This window comes from Apostichopus japonicus, chromosome 9, assembly GCF_037975245.1.
Source record: "Apostichopus japonicus isolate 1M-3 chromosome 9, ASM3797524v1, whole genome shotgun sequence".
Classification (NCBI taxonomy): Eukaryota; Metazoa; Echinodermata; class Holothuroidea; order Aspidochirotida; family Stichopodidae; genus Apostichopus; species Apostichopus japonicus.
In genome coordinates this window covers 35,496,657-35,522,107 of record NC_092569.1, presented here as the reverse complement: position 1 = coordinate 35,522,107, position 25,451 = coordinate 35,496,657, and the positions used below count along the sequence as shown (strand labels likewise).

The window sequence follows — 25,451 nt, the reverse complement described above, 5'->3', positions numbered from 1 at the left end:
ATTTTAGGTGGACGTCCGTACTAGGAAGGGATCTTAGGACAGGGGTGTGGCTTAAGGGGAGGAGCGTGCCCTCACCTTTGAGAGAATTTTGTCTCGGTAAGGGTGTTGTGAAGCATGATGCTATCATTTTTATTATATATTAAAAACATTTGCGTTCGGGTGATATAACATTTGTTAACCATTTGCTAGAAACTTTCGGGGTTGGAGGGGGAGGGTGGTCAGGATCGTGTTCCCATGGTCCCTGTGTCTACGGCCTTGTTTATATTGAATACATAAAACATTTAAAATACATAATATGATATGAGGGTAGGTATACGGATTTATCTCCTCTCTCAGTGACCTTATATTTAAGGCGACAATCCAGTGCCGTTCGACTCACGGAATTTTGTCTAAAAATGTCAATAACTGACTCGAAGTGAATTTGTTAATAGAAATCTATTTCTGTGCTTATTGGGCATATAGCTTAAGAGAGAAGCCTTCTGAGAGGCAGTCTAAACGTTGTGCTGTATCATAAAGTAACCGGACCAATATCATATATGATAGCTATTTATTTTTCTTGGTTAATTTTCCTTGCCGTCCCAGTTTTTGTCCCTGAAAATGTTTTGTGTGTGTGGGAGGGACAGCGTTTTCTCTACTTCTGGCTACTCCACTGTCAGCTAAATAATAGAATGGCGTGGGCGTGCTGGTACTCATATAATTATTCATGCAAAATCATGACTGACAGTTGTCTCAGTTGGTAGCCAACCCTAGGGCTCCCTGAGAAATGGGGGCCACTGTTAAAAGACCCACTTATAGCTACGCTTATAAAGTAGCTCTACGCCTCTAAATAAGCTCTAGCTACGCCTCTGCTGGTTAACAGATATACATTTCATTTAAAAATTTGTATCAAAGAAAAATCTAATATCCAACCTACCTTTCCATAGGTCAAGACATGCTCCTTGATTAAATATCTTATATAAATGAAAAATATTTTTCCTTATAATTTACAGTCATTATTGACGTAATTCTTACAGTCAATAAACAAATTAGTCAAAGCCCAGTGTAACAGCTGAAATGTTTATTCAATTAGATGTGAGGATACTCGATTCCGCAAACAGGATGTGATGTAGGCATCATAAAACAAGGAAGTATTGTTCATATAGCGTACCACTAACCAACTTCGAATGTTCCAAACTGTGTTAATTAGATATTTGTACATACATATTGATAGTATAGGATATATCATACCGTTAATTTCACGGTATGTAAGATGTATTGTACTAGTTCATGCATGTTATATAGTGCTTATTAGTAGTATCACTTCCTGTCCTTTCGATACTGCCTTAATATTGCCTTCCAACCAAAAGCGAAGTAACTTAGCTAAAATAATTTCTCATACATGTTTCTTAAAATATCGGTAAAAGCAGCTTAACCAGAACAAGTAAATCAACATTCCTAATAGCATTGACGTCGCTTGGCACACATTTAAATAACTTTAACATAAACCACACTAAATGTATTGTACATTAAAAGTGATCATTGTAATTAATATTCGTTTAAAACCAAATACATTTACATTGATTGAATTGAAAAACCGTTGCTGTCGTTGGAACTAGAGGCACGATAGTCAATAAGCATACAGTAGGTGGTATGCTGTATTTATCGGAACAAGGACAATCCAACATTATGCAAATGAAGCTTACTGGACTATTGACTGAAAGTTCAAGATATATATAGCTGTAAATAATATTAAATTGGATTGCGCATGTCGAATAGTCTTCTTTACACACAAGCCAATAATACTATAGATGTGCAGCACATTTGTATAAGCTCTTCACCAAATCATTAATCAAATAAAATGATGGCATTAATGGACATCCATACTACTACGGTCATTTCAATAGGGTGTTGGTAACCCCTAAATAGAGACCCTGTGTCATTTGCCATCTTGCACTTCATCGAATATATTTTTGCATGTCATTTATACAAACTCGAAATCATGGAGAATTGTTTCAAAGTTTGTTTGACTGTTTTGGCGATTTGGAACTCGTTTGGAACAGAAATGGTAAGTCTTTCTATTGTTTAATATATTTTATATTTTACTCCATTGAAATGTTTTCTGTTTCGAAAAACATAACATAAGTCGCATCAATGTGTTGTTGAGCTAACTCTGTTAATATTAAATTATGTGACAAAGTGAAGAGTTAGCGTCTTCGAAATAATAGGAAAATATCGATAAAAGATCAAGATAAACTACAGTTAGAAGGTCTTCCATTAAAAATACTCAGAAATTTTAAGTTCGCGAAAAGACAGCAGTGTTTCGATAAAAATGACGAAACGTCTTTTAATTTAACCACATATATTGGAATAAAAACAATAGATTAGCTCTAATCGGTTCTTATTTGCTTATATACAGTATTCTTTAAAATTTGCTCACATGTAAAATACTTTGAAGAAAAGCCCATTCATACATCTCAAACGTGTTTTCGTTACACACCAATTTTTCAAAGTCAATAAAGTTTCGTGATAAGGCCAGGAAAAAGTAATCCTTTTTTCAAACTTATGAGTATATCGTTCCCAACATATCCTTTACAGCACATCTGTTCACAAGGTTTCCCTTCAATGGCCAACCCTACCTTTCACATATCCATACCATCACGTTACAACACTCAATTCATATTAAAAATTAGTGAGCTTAAATTCAAATGTAAATCATTCTAGCTCATAAATGTATACTCCATAATATTGGCTACGAGTTCGATAACTAAAAACAAGAAATTCATTTATTTCAGCGATAACTAAAACACTATACAATAACTTTAAAAAAAAAAAGTTCTTCTTGTTAAAAATCCAATCATGAGATTCCCTTTTGAAACAGAGCGATATTCGATAAGCTTTGTATAGTTAAATGTTTTCAATGTTTTCTTTATATTTGTTATAATGCCTTGCTTTTATTTTTTCGATATAAACTACATACGAATAACTTGGTTTTCATCTGCGTAAAGGCAACTTCCTTTGTCAGCTCTGTTATTTTGATATGATTTCCGAACAGACATTTTATTGCTCGTCTTTGTCCAAGTTATCTTGATGAATACATTAAAGCAACATCTTCAACAAAAATAAAGGTACTTTGAAATGTATTTTGAAAATATCATATTATTCAAGGAAACAAAGTTGAATAACAATAAATCCAACTGGTGTACACGTCAATCTAATTTAAAACTAATTTATGGAAACTTAAAGTAATGCTGAAAATAGAAAACTTAGGTTACACGGATTTATCGCAGAACGAATTATCAAAGATAAAATACTTCCACAAAGCCAAAAAAATAACAAATGTTATTTTTCATGCAGTACGTTCTGGTTTTAAATTGCTTACATTAAAGCATGGTATGATACACGATCATGAAAATGTCTCCGGCGGTTTAAGTGGCTAGCTTCTCATTTTTCTCTCTTTTTGTGTTTCTCATTTCCTACAGTTGCGCTATATATTGTAAGAGATTCCAAAGAAATATAATCCCAATATTCCGTTATTTTAAATATGAAGGATATTAGAGCTTTATTTTATTTAAAATGATAAAGTTTGTAAAGAAAAACTCTGTCGATTTTTTTTTTTTTAAAGTGACAGCTAAATGAGGCTGATTTCCTTAATGATTATGTCGAGAAGTAATATAACTTGACCAAAGGTAACTACTTGATACTGACGCATAACTAATGTCATATCACATTGCCAACATAAGAGGGAAATTAAAAGGAAAAAAGAAGATTTTGATTCCGAATGGGAAACTTAATTGAGATATATTTAGATATCGTTAGCTAACTAAAACAGTAACAGAAAATGTGCACATCCCTGATATGTTCATATGGCATTCAATACATATATTTAAGAAACGATAAAATAGCTTTTCGTTTAACGTACTTCTATGAACAATGAGCTGTTTTTACTCCTTTTTTATTCTTGTGAGTTAAAATGAAACACTTATAAATTATTGCATTGTTTGTCGAATGTGTGCGACTTGTTTCACTGTGTATTTCTAATTAACGTGCAACGAAAAATGTAAAATGTAATTAAAAATGTGCAACGACGTTGACGTCTAGCAATCATTAGCGATTTAGTGATAATAATTTCAACCAATATTATTGTGAGAGTATTATTTAAAATTAATATTGTTATTACAAAATCTGTATTTTGAATAAACTAGAAGATTAAAAGGATTGAAAGTCTCTTTCCAATGGAAAAGACGTTATAAAATCATACTCAAAATAAAATCGTAGTAAGATGTTTCATTAGTCTTTGTGTAATCAATCCACACTAAAAATAAGAAAAATCAAAAGCTGCATAAATGCCTTATTAAATAAAGACAAATGCACGAAGGAATTTTATTTTTTTCTTCCATTTATTCAGTTTTTTTGACATTATAGCTCCAAATTTAGGCTGCATTCTGGACAAAGTGTGACAGGCAAATCTAAAATTTCACCCGATCATACGAATAACACTAAAGGCCGATATTACTAGCGGTATAACTCAGTGCAGATGCAGAGAACGTTTCTATAACTTTTAAAAATAAACTGATTCTTATTCTAGTTGATTGTCTTTTAAATATTTATACTTTTCAATTTATAGCTTTGTTGTTTTTTGTTTGTCTTTCTTTATTTACTTAGACATAATCTATAACAGTAAAAAAAAAAACAGAGAACAAGTAATACAACATAATTGGAGTGAGAAAATTATCACCAAATTTAAATTACATTTCATTTTTATTAAAAAAAAGCCTTTTGACACAATCCAGTTCACCAACATTCTAATGACAATCCAAAGTGATGTTTTCTGTCAAATATTGGAATATTTAAGGCTAGATCACCATGCAAAGAACTAAATATCTAATGCATATATTAACTAAAACTATGCGAAATAGTGTATTAGGTGTTAGCGTATTACCTGGAAATAGACTACTACGAGAAAGACAGATATTCATGATCCTTTAAGTTATCTTTTAATTCTTTAACCACAAATACCGTAGTTTATTTTGATTTCCACACAATGTGTTCATTTAAGTCGTGGCGATAATGTAAACGTTCTTGTAACGTTTAATAGTCTCAATTTGAAAACAGTAATTTAATGTAAAACCAACGCGAAGATATTCTCATGTATGTCGTCTTTCATACTTAATGACCAGACTACTTATAATACGACCACTGAAATGTACTCAATCTATAATATGTATGCGATGAGAGTAGTCACCGCTCCCCACCCATACTCTCGCTCTTCGCTGCCCTCAATCAGTGGACTTACACCCTCCCTTTCTGATGTGGCTATTCGGTGTAGTACAAAACGTAACGTTTCGTAACATGTAATATAATTCAGTATACAAAGGAAACTCTCCCAATACTTAACAAAACCATCGATGATAGACTTTAAGAAATTAAACAACATAAAATACATTACACTGTATTTAAAGGTCTCTTTTCTAACACGTTGCAAAAACTAGAAAATATTATAATCATAACATTTATCATTACTCACTGCATGGTAATAATTCGCTTTATATGTTGAAGGATATCTAATTAAATTCCTTTATATCATAATTTGTGGCTATCGTTCGAACGAGCACTGTATTCAAAGGAACAAACATACTCAGCGTTTGGTTAATAAACACAATTTTTCATACAGATAAAACAATGACGTCGAACACCGTCTGTGCTTCCTGAATAACATTATCGACGACAACAAAACTTTGGCTATATCCCAAACAAATCGCCTTGGCCGCATCAATCTTTTTGTGGAGATAGTATTATACTGTACACTTTACTCTGTTGGCAACAGCAAAATATAAAATGTAGATTTTAATTTTTTTCATGACTTTAGATAGTGTGATACTATTTTCTGTATCCAAGAGCCATATTCTTCTATTATTCATATTGATCTTAAGCTTGTTCTCTGGTTTATTTAGAGAATTGTATAAATTCACTACTGGAAATGCTATACAATATGTTTTTGTCTTGACAGATAACATCGTCATTTCATAAAATTTGAACTGTCATAAGCTCGACTGTTCTAAAATGTCTATGTCACTACTATTTGGAATTAACAAACAAAAATACATGTGTTTGTTTAAGCTGCTTCCAATCTTTCATACTTTTAAAAATTTAAAGCCGAGTATATGTTCAAATCTTATCCACTATGGCAGAGCAATATCACGTTATGGAATTTTGGTCATGAATGACTTGGTCTGAAAGAAAAAAAGATTAAATTCCTCGTGTCTTCCTTAACTTCCTCTTTTTATTTTGTCCTTTCTGTTGACATTCTTTATTTCCTGCAATTTTTATCATCATCATGATTATCATGTTATAAAAGATACAATTTTAATGCTAAACGTCGATTCTTCTTACTGTACCACGTAGATTTGTCGAGGTAGCGTTACTAAGGTTGTTTTACATTTTGCATGGTAGATAAGAGTTTGAATGGCGGTGAACCAAAAATGCACAGGAAGAATATTTTTGTCGTCATGTGAGGGTTCCAAACAGGGGCTTCTGTAAAGATTTCACTTATAATGAAATATGGGCCACAATCATATGCAATGATCATGTTATTTGTTTCGCAATATTTCAGTATTCATGACCAGCATGCGTTTGATGTGAGTAGCCAAATGTCTTCCATCTTAACTTCACGTCATTGTGGGATATAATTCCGCCAGTGGGAGACTTGATCAAGTCCAATCTAGTTCGATGTTATTCTCTGTAAAAGGACAACAGATTTCCAATTTGACCCTTTTCACAGTTTGTGTGTGTGTAATACGTGTGAGAATGACTTATATTGTTGGAGCCAATTCCGATTTCTGCTCTTTATCGTCTTGCTGTGGTTGTAAGAAGTTTTAGGACGTTCAATTATGGTATGTGTACCATTTCCGTGAGCAATTTTGGGTAAGCACAGTTCAAACGTAATATCCACAACATTTAGCAGGTTTATCAGAGGAATATATATTTTTTTTTTACTATTTCGTTCTATCATTGCATGAACATAAACTACGAAGTGCAATGCTGTTGGTTCTTTGTCTTTGCAATGGAGCATATTTTATTCCTAGCAATAAGTACAACGATCTATTGCATAAAGTAAGTTCGTGACATTGTTTCCACTTTAAAGAAATTCAACTTTCTAACATTAAAACGCACTATGTTTGCTATAAGAAGAAGGCAAGAAAAAAAGGAGATAGGAGGAAGGAATTGACATCGTTATCCCGACTATGACTTATATTTTTCGAACAAACAAATGGGATAGTGCCAATCAAAACTAGTGTTGCCCCGATAATCGTTTGTGATATCTGTATCGGCCGATATTTGCAATATTGGCGGCATATCCGTAGGATTTAGCCTCATTGACAATAATGGCAAACCAATATTGAACATTTTTTGCCCACAACAAAAGCCACTTCTTGTTTCTTGCGGTGATTTATTAATCTGTTCTAGCTGGTCAAACAAGCATGACACAAGTTCTGAAAAAAATACATACCGATTTAATGATATAACGATCTGTAAGCAGACCAGTCAGGCCACTGAACGTTACGTGCATAGCAGTCTTTGTAGCGCTTTCAAGTAAATTTCACCAGTCTATGTGACTATATGTATATAACTACAGTAGTAGCTTACCACACTTACTTCAACAGTGCTTCTAAGTCCTCAGCTGAGAATACATGTTATAACAAGTGGTCACCCTCTACTGAATCATTCCAAAAATTGTGTATCTTCTAACAAGCTGCATGGATGCATTTTGTTAGAACATAAGTGACTGTTGAAAAGATCGTATTTCGAGAATCAAGTTTGTGTATCACAATTTGTTTCCGGTTGTTTAACGAATAATTCTACGACGAGGAACTTGCTAATTTTGGCTAGGCTTAGTTGTCAGTATAGCCGGCAAATGGTAGGATATAATTTTTACGGAAGCTAAAATAAATAAATAAAATATTGTGGTTTTGGTTCTGTTAATCACTAAGAGTAGTGAAAGTTCTTAGCTAGGATACGCTTATGTCTTTTCTATATGAAGTCAGTTTTACTCGATGTCATCTTTTAAAAAAATTTGCTAAGAAATTCGTGGCTCTATGTGACGATAATTTGTTAAAGACTTGCAGCTTAAATTGTGAAAGTAGTGGGTCAAACAGAGTAGAGAATCGTTCAACAGAAGTGACCGGAAGAATGGACTTGTGTTTCTCCAAGAACAAAATGCTAGCACACAGTTTCTTGCATATCATCTTGTTGGGGACTATGATCATTCAGTTAAAAAGAGGTTAGGGTTAGTGTTATAGAATAGACAAAAGAGATTTATCAATTGGTTACTGTTTGTGAGTTGTGCAATATAATATTTTACGATAGCCGATGATAATTCTGATACCTTATGTATTAAAGTATGACTGAAAGTGCGATTCGACATCCATTCTGGCTTTTAAAAAAAAAATCGGTATCGGTATGGGGCCGATATTGAGATTGAAATATTGGATATCAAACAGGTCCGATATTGGCGATATCGGCACAATACTAGAAACAATGATTTCAAATAGAAGCTTAGCTGAGCTTCTACAGCGCGCTACAATTGTTTGGTTAGTAAGATATACAAATATAAGGCTATGAACTTACCTTAAAAGTAAAATGACACCTTTCAAAACTCAGAGTTTCATTGTACACGGTAAGTATCAAAACACGGTAATCTTAGTCCAATAAGAATAGCTGGGACGATGTTAATGATCCCTACGTGTTCTTAAGGACTGTTAAACACAAATGCGTTACAACTCATGTCTGAAATGTTCTAATGTCAAAATATAACTTGAACAAAGAACATCTGTCTGCATTAAGCAACAAAGCTGTTTAAGGAAGCAGCCGGCTATTGCCTTTGTCCTTCACGTACGTATCATGTGCCAGAGTAGCTGTAAAACCGGAAATGCCAGTAATCTAATGTTTCCTGGAAGAAAGTTGTACGCTGTAAGTCATCATTGACCTGTAAAGTAGATATGGATATAGACAAAAGAAAAACATCTTTAAAGTGGTGATCCGGAGAATTTACCAAAGTATAAATCGACTTTACTCTTAAACTAACATATTTTAGACCAGTTTGCGAAAGGTTCTTCTTTCCCTCAAACTGGTTTTATTAACATTAGATTTAATCTGATCCTGCTTTTTGTTGACTGCAATACTCTGTATATCTTGTAATGTATTCAGTAAATGTCTTTTATTACACAGATAATCGTCACTACCGAGGGAAGATCTTCAGGTATGTGTATTATTTATATCATATGATTTTTCTTATTATAAGAAGTAACTTCTGTAAGGTATATCACTTATGTATTATAAACGTTAACACCTCAGTTGGACAACTTGAATGGCTGGAAATGTTAGCCTTTAAATGGTCGCTCTTGACGTTTTGTATTTCAATCGTGTCACTATTTCCAAATATCTATTTCGAGGTTGATTTCCTCTGAGTAGTATACCTTCGATCTTTTCATATCCTACGTGCTACATGATATTTCTTAGGTACGTTCAACAAATGGGATTGGCCTGTTTACGTGAGTCTTTTGATCTCACTTGGATATGATTGATAACTACGGAAGCTTGATGAAAAAGAAATTCAAGATACTTGGTCTTTGACTTTCCATTATTGGCTGACAACTAGTCACATATAATGCTTCAAAACAGTTACATCTGAGAATTAAATAACAATTACCTCATTTAATTTTAGTCGTGATATCTTCGAATATATGGTAGTTGAGTAATATTTGATATTTAAACTGATGCCTTAATTGTCTTAGTAACGAAAGCAGCTCTCTTACAATTAGCTAAAGAATCTTTTATTCATAATAATATTCGATTCATATAGCGCTTTTTATCAGCGATAGGTTTCAAAGAGCTTTACAAACGCGTCCCATGTTCAATGATAACCTGTCCCAGAGACAATCACTCCAGACGGCTGCAGTTACATACTGCGTCCAATGACAAGTTACCTCACATGTACCCATTTAACCCCTGGGTGGAGAGAGGCAATTGAGATAAAGCATCTTGGGCGATATTTTCGTTAGCTAAACTTAATTTTTCAGTCACAATAAAATGATAACCTTGTTTTACTTTCCATCCAGGTTCTTCATACTTTGTTTTTCAACAACCTGCGTATCCGAGAGATTGCAAAGAAGTATCGAATGCATGTTCCTCTACCCACAATACATCTGGAGTGTATCTTATTAAACCAGATGGCTATCCGGGACCGTTTGAGGCTTACTGTAACAATGATCTTGATACTGGTGGATGGACGGTATGGCTTATTACTTGATGTTTTCTTTTCAAGTTTAAATAGTTTTATACAAATTTACTTCAGATTTTGATTGCAGCAATATAAAGCGATGTAATACAAAGTCGTTATTTCTAATAGAATCTCGCTTCTTTGTCGAAACGAAAGTTTGAATCAATTATTTTTAATATTGTAGAATTTAAATACAGATTGTACTTAGGTACAGTGCAGTTCTTCTGCCAAGGGAACTTTAAACATCTAGCCCAAACTACAAACTGAAGTTAGAAATATATAAGTATTTCTGTGTAATAATTGTTAGCAACATATCGCATTGCAGTGGGGAACAAATAATAATAATTCAATCACGTCCTAGTTAACTTCTTTGATATTCTTTGAAGGTATTACAGCGACGAAGATCGGATTCTGCAAATTTTAGTAGAAGTTGGAAAGACTTCAGAAATGGCTTTGGCTTTCTAGGGAGTGACTTTTGGATCGGAAATGAGAAAATTGCCGTCTTAACAAATCAAAAGCGATACCGACTGCGAATGGACTTTGAGAGCGTTGCTGGAGAAACTTACTATGTAACATACGACGAGTTTCGTATCTCAGATGAATGGGGGGATTATTATATATCTAGTTTAGGAACATTCGAAATATCAGATGGTAAGTGTCTTTTACATTATTAAATATAAAGCCAAAAAAATCATAAAAATCGTGATCATTTATTAAATGTCAAACGTAAACGCGCAGAAAATGAAAGGTTTATTCTGAAAACGAAAGGATATTTTTGAAGTAAATTTGGCATGTCAAATATGTTTTAAAGAAACTACTACATTATATATAGTACGAGTATACATATAGTATATCAGCGAGTACAACGGCGCTACAATACATATCGTAGCAATTAGAATATGATATGATATGAGTGCAAGTACAAGCTTCTAGTGCGAGTTCAAACACTTAATCTTGCATTAGTATCCATACTAGAATTCCAAAATGCCTTCATTAGCTAAAGTGTGATTACGCACTCACTACAAGACTGCTTCGTACTCAACACCGAGCATGGCTCTGAACAAAGAACCGTTCCTAACGTTAGTACAACATAACGTTTACAATTAAACCAGGTTCGTCTCCCAGTTTGATCAGAACAACCAACGGAAGAATTTTGATGTTGTTATTAATTACCATTGTTGTCAGAAAGCAGTATACTTACACCTAGAGAACTCTGAAACAGAAACAAACCATGACTACCTGGTTTCAGACTAATTGCACAACAAATGATGGTGTTTTATCTCGTTATCAGAATAAATAGTAACATTAATGTGACTACGGAACGGCCACTACCTATTTAAAATGTTCTACATTTATTCGAGCAGCTTCTGAGTGTATGTTGCTTTCCTTTAACCTTCTGACAACCACGTATTTAAGTAATGAAGACAAACTATTCTATGCCACATGTAAAATATGTCGTGACTGTATCAGGTTACTATTATTTTCATTTTTTTCTTTCCTGTTCTCTAGAAACAATCCCTGAATGGTGTCCAGCTAATGAAATATTTAGCAATGAGACATGTGAGAGGACTTGTGACGACCCTAATACTTGCATCTCGGCTACCTCTCGAAGAGAAACAGAGCAATGTGTTTGCGTCGGTAATTATCTGAGACAGCAAGAACAATGCATCCCTCTGAACCAATGTAACTGCTTCGTTGCTGACAAAGGAGGTGTATTAATGGTTAGTACGGTTCTTACATTCTAAGTCTTTTGCTTTAATTGATTTTTCCCATATAATAAGAATCAAATATTTTACTTACATATACTCAGGAAGCAAAAGGCTATACCCACATATGTCCATTCCCTTATAAACCTTACACTAAAATGCATGGGTACAACTAACGATAATTTTGCGGCTAGAATCTAATTGTAGGCCTAATTTAAAGTCGCAATAGGCCGTTTTAATGCAATATTTGCAGCTACCTTTCAGGGCGGACCCCGCGGCCTCCTCATCGGAGTTGGCTTCAAAGACTTCACAAAACTTTCATAAAGATCCATACCCGTACCTAGATCATTCAGGGGAATAAATCATTGGCCACCCACCGTTAGAATCCTGTACATTTCACTGTGACAACCGCAATTTCATCATTTTGTTAATCTGATGTTTCTTTTCGCTGAATATATTAAATCAGGTTGGCGATTTTTACATCAATTCAGGATGTACACAAAGATCAACTTGTCAAAACAACCAGATTATAGAGGCGAGTTACCAGTGTAGTGTTCACGCAACCTGTGCTGAGAGGAACGGTGTCCGTAAATGCTACTGTAATCAAAACTACCAAGGGGACGGAGTGACGTGTCGCCACAACTGCTTCGTTGCTGACATAGGAAGTGTGTTAGGGGTCAGTACGGTTCTTTCATGCCCTTTTTATAATGCTTCGTTCTTAATTATTGTCCATATAATTAGAAGCAAACCTTCACTCTTTATACTTGTCAATATTCATTTGACATTTACAGATATCCGAGTGACGCGCGCATCGTGGTTGGGCAGGGGCCATTGACCCATTTGTTTTTGTCGCCAGTCCAGTCAAAACTGTCAGTCAAGGGATATATTACGTTTAGTCGGGAATCACGAGGCCACTCCTACGGGTGTGCATGCACTGATAAGCCTGACACAAAAATTTATGGATACATTTTTATCACAGTCTTGCGGTTAGATTTATTTGTATGCCTAATGTATAGTTGCGATAGGCCGTTGAATGCAATATTTGCAGCTACTTTTTGTTAAGGCGGATCCCTACGCCCCCTATATAGGAGTTGGCTTCAAAGAACTCATACAACTTTCATAAAGGTTCATATCCATACCTAGATCATTCGAGGGGATTTATCATTGGCCACCCATCGTTGAAATCCAGTATATTTCAATATGACAACCGCAAATGCATAATTCATTTATTAGTTGTTGTTTTTCTTTTTGCTGAATATCTTAAAACAGGAGGGCCATTTTTACATCAATTCAAGATGTACACGAAAATCAACTTGTAGGAACAGCCGGCTTGTAGATGAAAGTTACCAGTGTAGTAGTCACGCAACCTGTACTGAGAGGAGCGGTGTCCGTAAATGCTACTGTAATCAAAACTACCAAGGGGACGGAGTTACGTGCCGCCACAACTGCTTCGTTGCTGACATAGGAAGTGTATTAGGGGTCAGTACGGTCCTTCAGGTCATTTTTATAATGCTTTGTTCTTAATCTTGTACATATAATTAGAAGGAAACCTTTACTTATTATACTTGTCGATAATCACATTACAGTACAGATATCTGAGTGGCGTTCGCATCGTGGTTGGGCAGGTCCATTGACCCATTTGTTTTTGTCGACAGTCCTCTCAAAACTGTCAGTCGAGGGATATATTACGTTGATTCGGGAATCACGAGACCACTCCTACGGGTGTGCATGCACTTATAAGCCTGACACAAAAATTCATGGATACTTTTTTCACAGTCTTGCGGTTAGATTCATTTGTATGCCTAATATATAGTCGTGATAAGTGGTTGAATGCAATATTTGTGGCTACAATTTTTAAGGCGGATTCCTACGCCCATTCATCGGAGTTGGCTTGAAAGACCTCATACATTTTTCGAAAAGGTTCATATCCATACCTAGATCATTCGAGGGGATTTATCATTGGCCACCCACCGTTGAAATCATATACATTTCACTGAGACAACCGCAAATTTATAATTTGTTTATTTGTTGTTTCTTACTTGATGAATATCTTAAATCAGGTTGGCGATTTTTACATCAATTCAGGATGTACACGAAGATCAACTTGCCAAAATAACCAGATTATAGAGGCGAGTTACCAGTGTAGTGTTCACGCAACCTGTGCTGAGAGGAACGGTGTCCGTAAATGCTACTGTAATCAAAACTACCAAGGGGACGGAGTGACGTGTCGCCACAACTGCTTCGTTGCTGACATAGGAAGTGTGTTAGGGGTCAGTACGGTTCTTTCATGCCCTTTTTATAATGCTTCGTTCTTAATTATTGTCCATATAATTAGAAGCAAACCTTCACTCTTTATACTTGTCAATATTCAGTTGACATTTACAGATATCCGAGTGACGCGCGCATCTTGGTTGGGCAGGGGCCATTGACCCATTTGTTTTTGTCGCCAGTCCAGTCAAAACTGTCAGTCAAGGGATATATTACGTTTAGTCGGGAATCACGAGGCCACTCCTACGGGTGTGCATGCACTGATAAGCCTGACACAAAAATTTATGGATACATTTTTATCACAGTCTTGCGGTTAGATTTATTTGTATGCCTAATGTATAGTTGCGATAGGCCGTTGAATGCAATATTTGCAGCTACTTTTTGTTAAGGCGGATCCCTACGCCCCCTATATAGGAGTTGGCTTCAAAGAACTCATAAAACTTTCATAAAGGTTCATATCCATACCTAGATCATTCGAGGGGATTTATCATTGGCCACCCATCGTTGAAATCCAGTATATTTCAATATGACAACCGCAAATGCGTAATTCATTTATTAGTTGTTGTTTTTCTTTTTGCTGAATATCTTAAAACAGGAGGGCCATTTTTACATCAATTCAAGATGTACACGAAAATCAACTTGTAGGAACAGCCGGCTTGTAGATGAAAGTTACCAGTGTAGTAGTCACGCAACCTGTACTGAGAGGAGCGGTGTCCGTAAATGCTACTGTAATCAAAACTACCAAGGGGACGGAGTTACGTGCCGCCACAACTGCTTCGTTGCTGACATAGGAAGTGTATTAGGGGTCAGTACGGTCCTTCAGGTCATTTTTATAATGCTTTGTTCTTAATCTTGTACATATAATTAGAAGGAAACCTTTACTTATTATACTTGTCGATAATCACATTACAGTACAGATATCTGAGTGGCGTTCGCATCGTGGTTGGGCAGGTCCATTGACCCATTTGTTTTTGTCGACAGTCCTCTCAAAACTGTCAGTCGAGGGATATATTACGTTGATTCGGGAATCACGAGACCACTCCTACGGGTGTGCATGCACTTATAAGCCTGACACAAAAATTCATGGATACTTTTTTCACAGTCTTGCGGTTAGATTCATTTGTATGCCTAATATATAGTCGTGATAAGTGGTTGAATGCAATATTTGTGGCTACAATTTTTAAGGCGGATTCCTACGCCCATTCATCGGAGTTGGCTTGAAAGACCTCATACATTTTTCGAAAAGGTTCATATCCATACCTAGATCATTCGAGGGGATTTATCATTGGCCACCCACCGTTGAAATCATATACATTTCACTGAGACAACCGCAAATTTATAATTTGTTTATTTGTTGTTTCTTACTTGATGAATATCTTAAATCAGGTTGGCGATTTTTACATCAATTCAGGATGTACACGAAGATCAACTTGCCAAAATAACCAGATTATAGAGGCGAGTTACCAGTGTAGTGTTCACGCAACCTGTGCTGAGAGGAACGGTGTCCGTAAATGCTACTGTAATCAAAACTACCAAGGGGACGGAGTGACGTGTCGCCACAACTGCTTCGTTGCTGACATAGGAAGTGTGTTAGGGGTCAGTACGGTTCTTTCATGCCCTTTTTATAATGCTTCGTTCTTAATTATTGTCCATATAATTAGAAGCAAACCTTCACTCTTTATACTTGTCAATATTCAGTTGACATTTACAGATATCCGAGTGACGCGCGCATCTTGGTTGGGCAGGGGCCATTGACCCATTTGTTTTTGTCGCCAGTCCAGTCAAAACTGTCAGTCAAGGGATATATTACGTTTAGTCGGGAATCACGAGGCCACTCCTACGGGTGTGCATGCACTGATAAGCCTGACACAAAAATTTATGGATACATTTTTATCACAGTCTTGCGGTTAGATTTATTTGTATGCCTAATGTATAGTTGCGATAGGCCGTTGAATGCAATATTTGCAGCTACTTTTTGTTAAGGCGGATCCCTACGCCCCCTATATAGGAGTTGGCTTCAAAGAACTCATAAAACTTTCATAAAGGTTCATATCCATACCTAGATCATTCGAGGGGATTTATCATTGGCCACCCATCGTTGAAATCCAGTATATTTCAATATGACAACCGCAAATGCGTAATTCATTTTTTAGTTGTTGTTTTTCTTTTTGCTGAATATCTTAAAACAGGAGGGCCATTTTTACATTAATTCAAGATGTACACGAAAATCAACTTGTAGGAACAGCCGGCTTGTAGATGAAAGTTACCAGTGTAGTAGTCACGCATCCTGTACTGAGAGGAGCGGTGTCCGTAAATGCTACTGTAATCAAAACTACCAAGGGGACGGAGTTACGTGTCGACACAACTGCTTCGTTGCCGACAAAGGAAGTGTATTAAGGGTCAGTACGGTTCTTTTAGGTCATTTTATAATGTTTTTTTTTTTTTAAATCATTGTCCATATAATTAGAAGCAAACCTTTACTATTTATACTTGTCGATAATTACATTGCATTTACAGATAACAGAGTAGCGTGCGCATCGTGGTTGTGTAGGGGCTATAGACCCAGTTTTTTGTCGCCGATCCAGTAAAAACTTTCAGTCGAGGGATGTATTACGTTTAGTCGGGAATCACGTGGCCACCCATCGTTGAAATCCAGTACATTTCAATATGACAACCGCAAATGCATAATTCATTTATTAGTTGTTGTTTTTCTTTTTGCTGAATATCTTAAAACAGGAGGGCCACTTTTACATCAATTCAAGATGTACACGAAAATCAACTTGTAGGAACAGCCGGCTTGTAGATGAAAGTTACCAGTGTAGTAGTCACGCAACCTGTGCTGAGAGGAACGGTGTCCGTAAATGCTACTGTAATCAAAACTACCAAGGGGACGGAGTGACGTGTCGCCACAACTGCTTCGTTGCTGACATAGGAAGTGTGTTAGGGGTCAGTACGGTTCTTTCATGCCCTTTTTTATAATGCTTCGTTCTTAATTATTGTCCATATAATTAGAAGCAAACCTTCACTCTTTATACTTGTCAATATTCATTTGACATTTACAGATATCCGAGTGACGCGCGCATCGTGGTTGGGCAGGGGCCATTGACCCATTTGTTTTTGTCGCCAGTCCAGTCAAAACTGTCAGTCAAGGGATATATTACGTTTAGTCGGGAATCACGAGGCCACTCCTACGGGTGTGCATGCACTGATAAGCCTGACACAAAAATTTATGGATACTTTTTTATCACAGTCTTGCGGTTAGATTTATTTGTATGCCTAATGTATAGTTGCGATAGGCCGTTGAATGCAATATTTGCAGCTACTTTTTGTTAAGGCGGATCCCTACGCCCCCTATATAGGAGTTGGCTTCAAAGAACTCATAAAACTTTCATAAAGGTTCATATCCATACCTAGATCATTCGAGGGGATTTATCATTGGCCACCCATCGTTGAAATCCAGTACATTTCAAAAATGACAACCGCAAATGCATAATTCATTTATTAGTTGTTGTTTTTCTTTTTGCTGAATATCTTAAAACAGGAGGGCCACTTTTACATCAATTCAAGATGTACACGAAAATCAACTTGTAGGAACAGCCGGCTTGTAGATGAAAGTTACCAGTGTAGTAGTCACGCAACCTGTACTGAGAGGAGCGGTGTCCGTAAATGCTACTGTAATCAAAACTACCAAGGGGACGGAGTTACGTGCCGCCACAACTGCTTCGTTGCTGACAAAGGAAGTGTATTAGGGGTCAGTACGGTCCTTCAGGTCATTTTTATAATGCTTTGTTCTTAATCTTGTACATATAATTAGAAGGAAACCTTTACTTATTATACTTGTCGATAATCACATTACAGTAGAGATATCTGAGTGGCGTTCGCATCGTTGTTGGGCAGGGCCATTGACCCATTTGTTTTTGTCGACAGTCCTCTCAAAACTGTCAGTCGAGGGATATATTACGTTGATTCGGGAATCACGAGACCACTCCTACGGGTGTGCATGCACTTGTAAGCCTGATATAAAATTTCATGCGTACTTTTTTCACAGTCTTGCGGTTGGATTTATTGTATGTTTATTACGTTTAGTCATGAATCACGTGGCCACCCGTCGTTGAAACTCTGTTTATTTTACTATGACAGTCGCAAATGTATAATTCGGTTATAAGTTGATGTTTTTCTTTTCGCTGAATATCTTAAATTAGGAGGGCCACTTTTACATCAATTCAAGATGTACACAAAAATCAACTTGTAGGAACAGCCGGCTCGTGGATGAGAGTTACCAGTGTAGTAGTTACGCAACCTGTTCTGAGATTAACGGTGTCCGTAAATGTTACTGCAATCCAAACTACGACGGGGACGGAGTGACGTGCACCCACAACTGCTTCGTTGCCGACAAAGGAAGTGTATTAGGGGTCAGTACGGTTCTTTTAGGTCATTTTGTAATGTTTTTTTTTTTTTAAATCATTGTCCATATAATTAGAAGCAAACCTTTACTATTTATACTTGTCGATAATTACATTGCATTTACAGATAACAGAGTAGCGTGCGCATCGTGGTTGTGTAGGGGCTATAGACCCAGTTTTTTGTCGCCAATCCAGTAAAAACTTTCAGTCGAGGGATGTATTACGTTAAGTCGGGAATCACGTGGCCTCCCATCGTTGAAATCCAGTAAATTTCAATATGACAACCGCAAATGCATAATTCATTTATTAGTTGTTGTTTTTCTTTTTGCTGAATATCTTAAAACAGGAGGGCCACTTTTACATCAATTCAAGATGTACACGAAAATCAACTTGTAGGAACAGCCGGCTTGTAGATGAAAGTTACCAGTGTAGTAGTCACGCAACCTGTACTAAGAGGAGAGGTGTCCGTAAATGCTACTGTAATCAAAACTACCAAGGGGACGGAGTGACGTGCCGCCACAACTGCTTCGTTGCTGACATAGGAAGTGTATTAGGGGTCAGTACGGTCCTTCAGGTCATTTTTATAATGCTTTGTTCTTAATCTTGTACATGTAATTAGAAGGAAACCTTTACTTATTATACTTGTCGATAATCACATTACAGTACAGATATCTGAGTGGCGTTCGCATCGTTGTTGGGCAGGGCCATTGACCCATTTGTTTTTGTCGACAGTCCTCTCAAAACTGTCAGTCGAGGGATATATTACGTTGATTCGGGAATCACGAGACCACTCCTACGGGTGTGCATGCACTTATAAGCCTGATATAAAAATTCATGGATACTTTTTTCACAGTCTTGCGGTTAGATTCATTTGTATGCCTAATATATAGTCGTGATAAGTGGTTGAATGCAATATTTGTGGCTACAATTTTTAAGGCGGATTCCTACGCCCATTCATCGGAGTTGGCTTGAAAGACCTCATACATTTTTCGAAAAGGTTCATATCCATACCTAGATCATTCGAGGGGATTTATCATTGGCCACCCACCGTTGAAATCATATACATTTTAATGTGACAACCGCAAATTTATAATTTGTTTATTTGTTGTTTCTTACTTGATGAATATCTTAAATCAGGTTGGCGATTTTTACATCAATTCAGGATGTACACGAAGATCAACTTGCCAAAATAACCAGCTTATAGAGGCGAGTTACCAGTGTAGTGTTCACGCAACCTGTGCTGAGAGGAACGGTGTCCGTAAATGCTACTGTAATCAAAACTACCAAGGGGACGGAGTGACGTGTCGCCACAACTGCTTCGTTGCTGACATAGGAAGTGTGTTAGCGGTCAGTACGGTTCTTTCATGCCCTTTTTATAATGCTTCGTTCTTAATTATTGTCCATATAATTAGAAGCAAACCTTTACTCTTAATACTTGTCAATATTCATTTGACATTTACAGATATCCGAGTGACGCGCGCATCGTGGTTGGGCAGGGGCCATTGACCCATTTGTTTTTGTCGCCAGTCCAGTCAAAACTGTCAGTCAAGGGATATATTACGTTTAGTCGGGAATCACGAGGCCACTCCTACGGGTGTGCATGCACTGATAAGCCTGACACAAAAATTTATGGATACTTTTTTATCACAGTCTTGCGGTTAGATTTATTTGTATGCCTAATGTATAGTTGCGATAGGCCGTTGAATGCAATATTTGCAGCTACTTTTTGTTAAGGCGCATCCCTACGCCCCTATATAGGAGTTGGCTTCAAAGAACTCATAAAACTTTCATAAAGGTTCATACCCGTACCTAGATCATTCGAGGGGAACAAATCTTTGGCCACCTACCGTTGAAATCCTGTACATTTCAAATTCATAATTTGTTTATTTGTTGTGTCTTTTCGCTGAATATCTGAAATCAGGTTGGCGAGTTTTACATCAATTCAGGATGTACACGAAGATCAACTTGCCAAAACAACCATATTATCGAGGCGAGTTACCAGTGTAGTGTTCACGCAACCTGTTCTGAGAGGAGCGGTGTCCGTAAATGCTACTGTAATCAAAACTACCAAGGGGACGGAGTTACGTGCCGCCACAACTGCTTCGTTGCTGACATAGGAAGTGTATTAGGGGTCAGTACGGTCCTTCAGGTCATTTTTATAATGCTTTGTTCTTAATCTTGTACATGTAATTAGAAGGAAATCTTTACTTATTATACTTGTCGATAATCACATAACAGTACAGATATCTGAGTGGCGTTCGCATCGTGGTTGGGCAGGGCCATTGACCCATTTGTTTTTGTCGACAGTCCTCTCAAAACTGTCAGTCGAGGGATATATTACGTTGATTCGGGAATCACGAGACCACTCCTACGGGTGTGCATGCACTTATAAGCCTGATATAAAATTTCATGGGTAATTTTTTTCAGTCTTGCGGTTAGATTCATTTGTATGCCTAATATATAGTCGTGATAAGTGGTTGAATGCAATATTTGTGGCTACAATTTTTAAGGCCTATTCCTACGCCCATTCATCGGAGTTGGCTTGAAAGACCTCATACATTTTTCGTAAAGGTTCATATCCATACCTAGATCATTCGAGGGGATTTATCATTGGCCACCCACCGTTGAAATCATATACATTTCACTGTGACAACCGCAAATTTATAATTTGTTTATTTGTTGTTTCTTACTTGATGAATATCTTAAATCAGGTTGGCGATTTTTACATCAATTCAGGATGTACACGAAGATCAACTTGCCAAAATAACCAGCTTATAGAGGCGAGTTACCAGTGTAGTGTTCACGCAACCTGTGCTACGAGGAGTGGTGTCCGTAAATGTTACTGCAATACAAACTACCAAGGGGACGGAGTGACGTGCACAAGCCTCCCAAAAGATTGCTACGAGCTTTATGATTCCGGTACACTCAGTGATGGAGTTTACACCATTTACCCTGATGGTTGGCCACGCGGTATTCAGGTTTACTGTGAGATGGAAAGTAACGGAGGAGGATGGACGGTGAGCTTCGCAAACAATTAAGGACTTAAATTCTGAACTTTCTCACATTATACTTTACATTCCTCAAAATGATGCACTGCAGATCTCTTTGAGATGCACTTGACCATTTAAGGAAGAACCAAAATCAAGAAACAAAACACTATTGCAAATTATCTCACTTTCACAGTATCCATATCTTTGTTAACTATCTAACGGCGTTGAATGTTATGCTCTTACGGATAACTAGATTATATAGCTGGATTCACTTTTCTTTTTTATTTCATAGGTCTTCCAGCGACGATCGAGTGCCTCAGAAGACTTTTATCGTGATTGGAGGGACTACAAGGACGGTTTCGGTGATAAAAATCATGACCACTGGCTAGGTAATAAATATATCTACTCTCTGACCAACCAGAAAACTTACCAGCTTCGTATTGATCTAAGGGACTCCGGCTCATCATCAAAATACGCCGTCTATTCGACTTTTAGGATTAATAACCAAGCAGACAAGTATCGACTATCAGTTGGATCACACAGTGGAAATACAGGTGAGTAATTGATGGTTCTAATCATTGACGCAAACATAAATCTGGACCGATTATGTGAATTAGGAGAAGCAACTAACAACTAATGTCCTGATCTCATAGCTACCGCATTCCTGGCTAAATGATATATAAGTTCAAGGTTCACAGCAATTTTAAATTCCAAACATTGCTATTTTCTTTCACGCGTTTGAAGTACAGCTGGAACGCCCGTAGGTTTCAGGACTGTATACAATGTGTACAGACATAAGAAGCAGACGATAAGATCCGCTTTTCATTGGCAACACAAGTCTCTTGGCCGTGTTTGCACAAGCACCTAACAATACATAAAACTATGGCAGTAGATATTATAATAGTAGCCAGTGTCCATGTATTTCTGACACAGAGAAAGTAAATCTCAACATCACTATCACCCCAACCTAAACGAGTATTCTGAAAATTATCGTAAATGTCTGTTGCCTTGCCTCTCGCTGTTGTCTACCAAACTCGCATCACTTCAAACTTACAAATGGGTTAATATCATATTAGTAGTACCTGGAAGCATGCCACGTGTGCCTTCTCGTTACTGTATAGTGTGACTTTAAGTGGTAAGTATATTCGATGATTCTCATATGTGAAAACTTTGAGGCGCTATTTAAATTTAATCATGTTATGTGTAAAGTCATCTAGGGTTTATCATGCATAGAACATTGAAATAGAGGAATCAGAAATGATTTATTTGAAATATTCGTCTGTATAGATTCGATAAATTTTAATCAATCAATCAGTCTGTTCAAAAAAGTTATACGTACGAGACTAGAAGTACATGTCGATAAGAACTAAATAATAAAAAGACGATAATCAATATCATTCAAGATTTTCATACATGTAATACATCGAATTTTGGTTACTTTGTCGAAACCTAAAATATTAGCTACTACATTAATAGTAAATTCCGTTTATACAATGTCGGTTCTATTCTTCATTTAAAAGTATTGATTTTATGATTTGTGTATAGTGTAATTTCAATCTACGTTTACAGTCCAACGTGTGAGCTCAGGTTGAAAGATACACCAATTACAAAGTGTTATATATCTAGGGTAAATAATTGAACAATCGATGACAATAACACACTGAATACCCAGTACGCAGTAGAACAGGGTGATATTATTCAACAAACAAGAAATTTATAACTACAGTTTTGACAGAGTAGGAAACTAATCAGTTGTGAACTTAGAAATAACAATCAAATAATGAAATGAATGAATAGTATTGTAAATACTTGCGGATGAATAAATATAAATAAAGAGCGATACTAGCGACTCTAGTAACCCAAACCTAGTATTTGGTTAAAGTGGTTTCCCCATCTGTATTCTACTCCTGTTGTGGTGCTGTATTTCAAACGGAACAACAACAAAAATATATAAAAACTCCCTTGCAACCACAAAATACCACCTTATGTATCGTAAATATTGAACACAAAAAACAAAACATTCGCGGAACTGACGTTTTCATGTTGGTAGGACAAAAACGCACTGCCCTCTATATTACATCTGACATTGGATTCGTTCAAAGTATATAAAATGACCGATTTATTTACTCTTTCTTGTTTGTTGCAGGTTATGATAGTTTGTCTGGTAGCAACAATAAACCGTTCAGTACAAAAGACCGGGACAACGATGGATGGAGCAGCTACGACTGTGCGGAGAGACACAGAGGAGCCTGGTGGTTCTATTATAGTTATTACTGTACATATTATTATTCTGCTTCTCAGTGTCGGTCTTACTGTCCCAGTCATAGTTATTACTGTATATTGTTTCCCGATGGCAGCGACAACTGCGCTTATTGCGCTCTTTCTCACCTCAACGGAGACTACGACGGCTCTACTCGAGGAACGCACATGTTCTGGTATAGTTATAGTTTGAACAGTTATGGATGCAACCTGCAGTACACAGATATGAAAATACGGCCTGTGTAGACAAAACACTGTATAAATAACATTGCACAAAAGAGCAGCTTTTACAAGGAAAAATAAGAAAAGATCGACACAAATCTTCGAGCATCGGACAGCTGGACGTGCCATAGTCAAGAAAGAAGAAGAAAATGCAACACAAATTACAAACGGGACGATTCGACTAAATAATTAATTTTCAAAGGGAATGAGGAGATATTTATTGAAATTGATGTCAAATTATTAATATTATTCAGCTTACTGTTGTTTGATAGTTTGAAAATTGATTATTGCATGAGTCTCACAAAAGAATAAAAGAATAAAACATAGTAAACTTGTGCATTTTTCCTTAATTTGTTGCATCCCTCGTAGTCAACCCTCACCCCCCCCCCCCCCCCCAAGTATTATTAGTTGGTTGGAAATGGATAATTGCAAGTGGATTCTTAACGATTCTTGGTTTCTAGGACATATACACACACATTTCATATACTTATATATTTATATGAAGTCATTATCAGGGTTGCCGTCGAACTACTCACAAAACATAGGGTAACATTTATAAATATATATAGATTACAATATCCCTAAATAAATCTTCTAGTACCAGCCATGTCAACTAATGACAAAGTATTATGTGGTTGCACATGGTGTTGTTAATCTCATGTACATAGTCAACTTAAAATAACGAAATGTTGAAAACACAGGTACTATCGCTAAATTTCGGAGATGTTTAATTTTGTTTGTGGAAAATTAATAATTATGAATCACAAATGATTTCGAGTTAGATAGTCATAGTTAAATGTGTGTAGTATGAAGCTTCGGCGGGCGCGAAGGGGGGGGGGGGGGGTGGCACTCACATCTATAAATCTTCAAGTTTGCTTCTGTTTGGTCCCTGGATTGATATGTCAGTCATAGATAAAGTTTGACAAATGTCAACATCTGACAAGTGATTGGACTTAAATTAAGGAAGACCTGTCTATTTAGCATCCGGGTGTGACTTAGAGCCGTATCATGGTTAATTGAAACTTAAACCCAAACGAAAACATTCTTCAACTTTTCACTTGTTGAGGAACATCGAGAAACATTATGTATCGTCCAAATGTTACACATTGCTTTGAGGTGCGTTAAACCAGGGCCTTTTAAAGACATTTTTAGTGGGTGGACCATTCGTAAAAGGGACCATCATGACACTATCTGAGCGCCACCATCGGTTGGCGAGAGTGTAGCAAGAATGTTTTATGGAACGCGAAATGGGCAAACTTAATTCGTTGTCTAAACTTAAGTTGTTGCCATCGGCGCTGTTCAACAATTGCTCAACCACGTGATGTAAAAAATAAAAGCTCTTCTCAAA

At 36.6% G+C, this 25,451-nt stretch overlaps 3 protein-coding genes across 6 annotated transcripts in view; 2 read left to right on the top strand and 1 right to left on the bottom strand.

The window, feature by feature from the left end:
• Positions 1 to 25,451, bottom strand: part of LOC139973677 (uncharacterized) — a 489,233-nt gene that overhangs the window by 48,052 nt on the left and 415,730 nt on the right. The gene's annotated exons all lie outside the window — the stretch shown is intronic.
• On the top strand, positions 1,964 to 20,823 carry LOC139973668 (zonadhesin-like). Of its 2 annotated transcripts, XM_071980493.1 has the most exons (15): positions 1,964 to 2,044; positions 9,205 to 9,235; positions 10,095 to 10,267; positions 10,642 to 10,906; positions 11,765 to 11,976; positions 12,428 to 12,637; positions 13,231 to 13,440; positions 14,825 to 15,034; positions 16,419 to 16,628; positions 16,966 to 17,175; positions 17,771 to 17,980; positions 18,432 to 18,641; positions 18,979 to 19,188; positions 19,770 to 19,979; positions 20,554 to 20,823. In XM_071980493.1, the coding sequence occupies exons 1-15, from the start codon at positions 1,979 to 1,981 to the stop codon at positions 20,806 to 20,808; spliced, it is 2,892 nt and encodes a 963-aa protein (XP_071836594.1). In that variant the 5' UTR covers positions 1,964 to 1,978; the 3' UTR covers positions 20,809 to 20,823. The 2 variants fall into 2 exon arrangements, with proteins under 2 accessions (XP_071836594.1, XP_071836595.1); XM_071980494.1 differs by lacking the exons at positions 16,419 to 16,628; positions 16,966 to 17,175; positions 17,771 to 17,980.
• The window catches only part of LOC139973686 (fibrinogen C domain-containing protein 1-A-like), a 175,435-nt gene continuing 171,292 nt past the window's right edge, over positions 21,309 to 25,451 (top strand). Inside the window, exons 1-3 of one of the 3 annotated variants that reach the window (XM_071980523.1) lie at positions 21,310 to 21,649; positions 21,915 to 22,176; positions 23,769 to 24,421. In XM_071980523.1, coding sequence (XP_071836624.1) covers positions 21,326 to 21,649; positions 21,915 to 22,176; positions 23,769 to 24,127 — 945 coding nt within the window. In that variant the 5' untranslated portion in view covers positions 21,310 to 21,325 and the 3' untranslated portion in view covers positions 24,128 to 24,421. Of the gene's footprint in view, positions 21,650 to 21,914; positions 22,177 to 23,768; positions 24,422 to 25,451 lie in introns of those variants that run through there. The other 2 variants (XM_071980525.1, XM_071980524.1) reach the window with 2 other exon arrangements.

Coding starts and splice junctions, on each gene's coding strand:
- LOC139973668 (XM_071980493.1), top strand. CDS start 1,979: ATGGAGAATTGTTTCAAAGTTTGTTTGACTGTTTTGGCGATTTGGAAC. Junction 10,268..10,641: donor TTGATACTGGTGGATGGACG/GTATGGCTTATT, acceptor TATTCTTTGAAG/GTATTACAGCGACGAAGATC. Junction 18,642..18,978: donor ACAAAGGAAGTGTATTAGGG/GTCAGTACGGTT, acceptor ATCTTAAAACAG/GAGGGCCACTTTTACATCAA.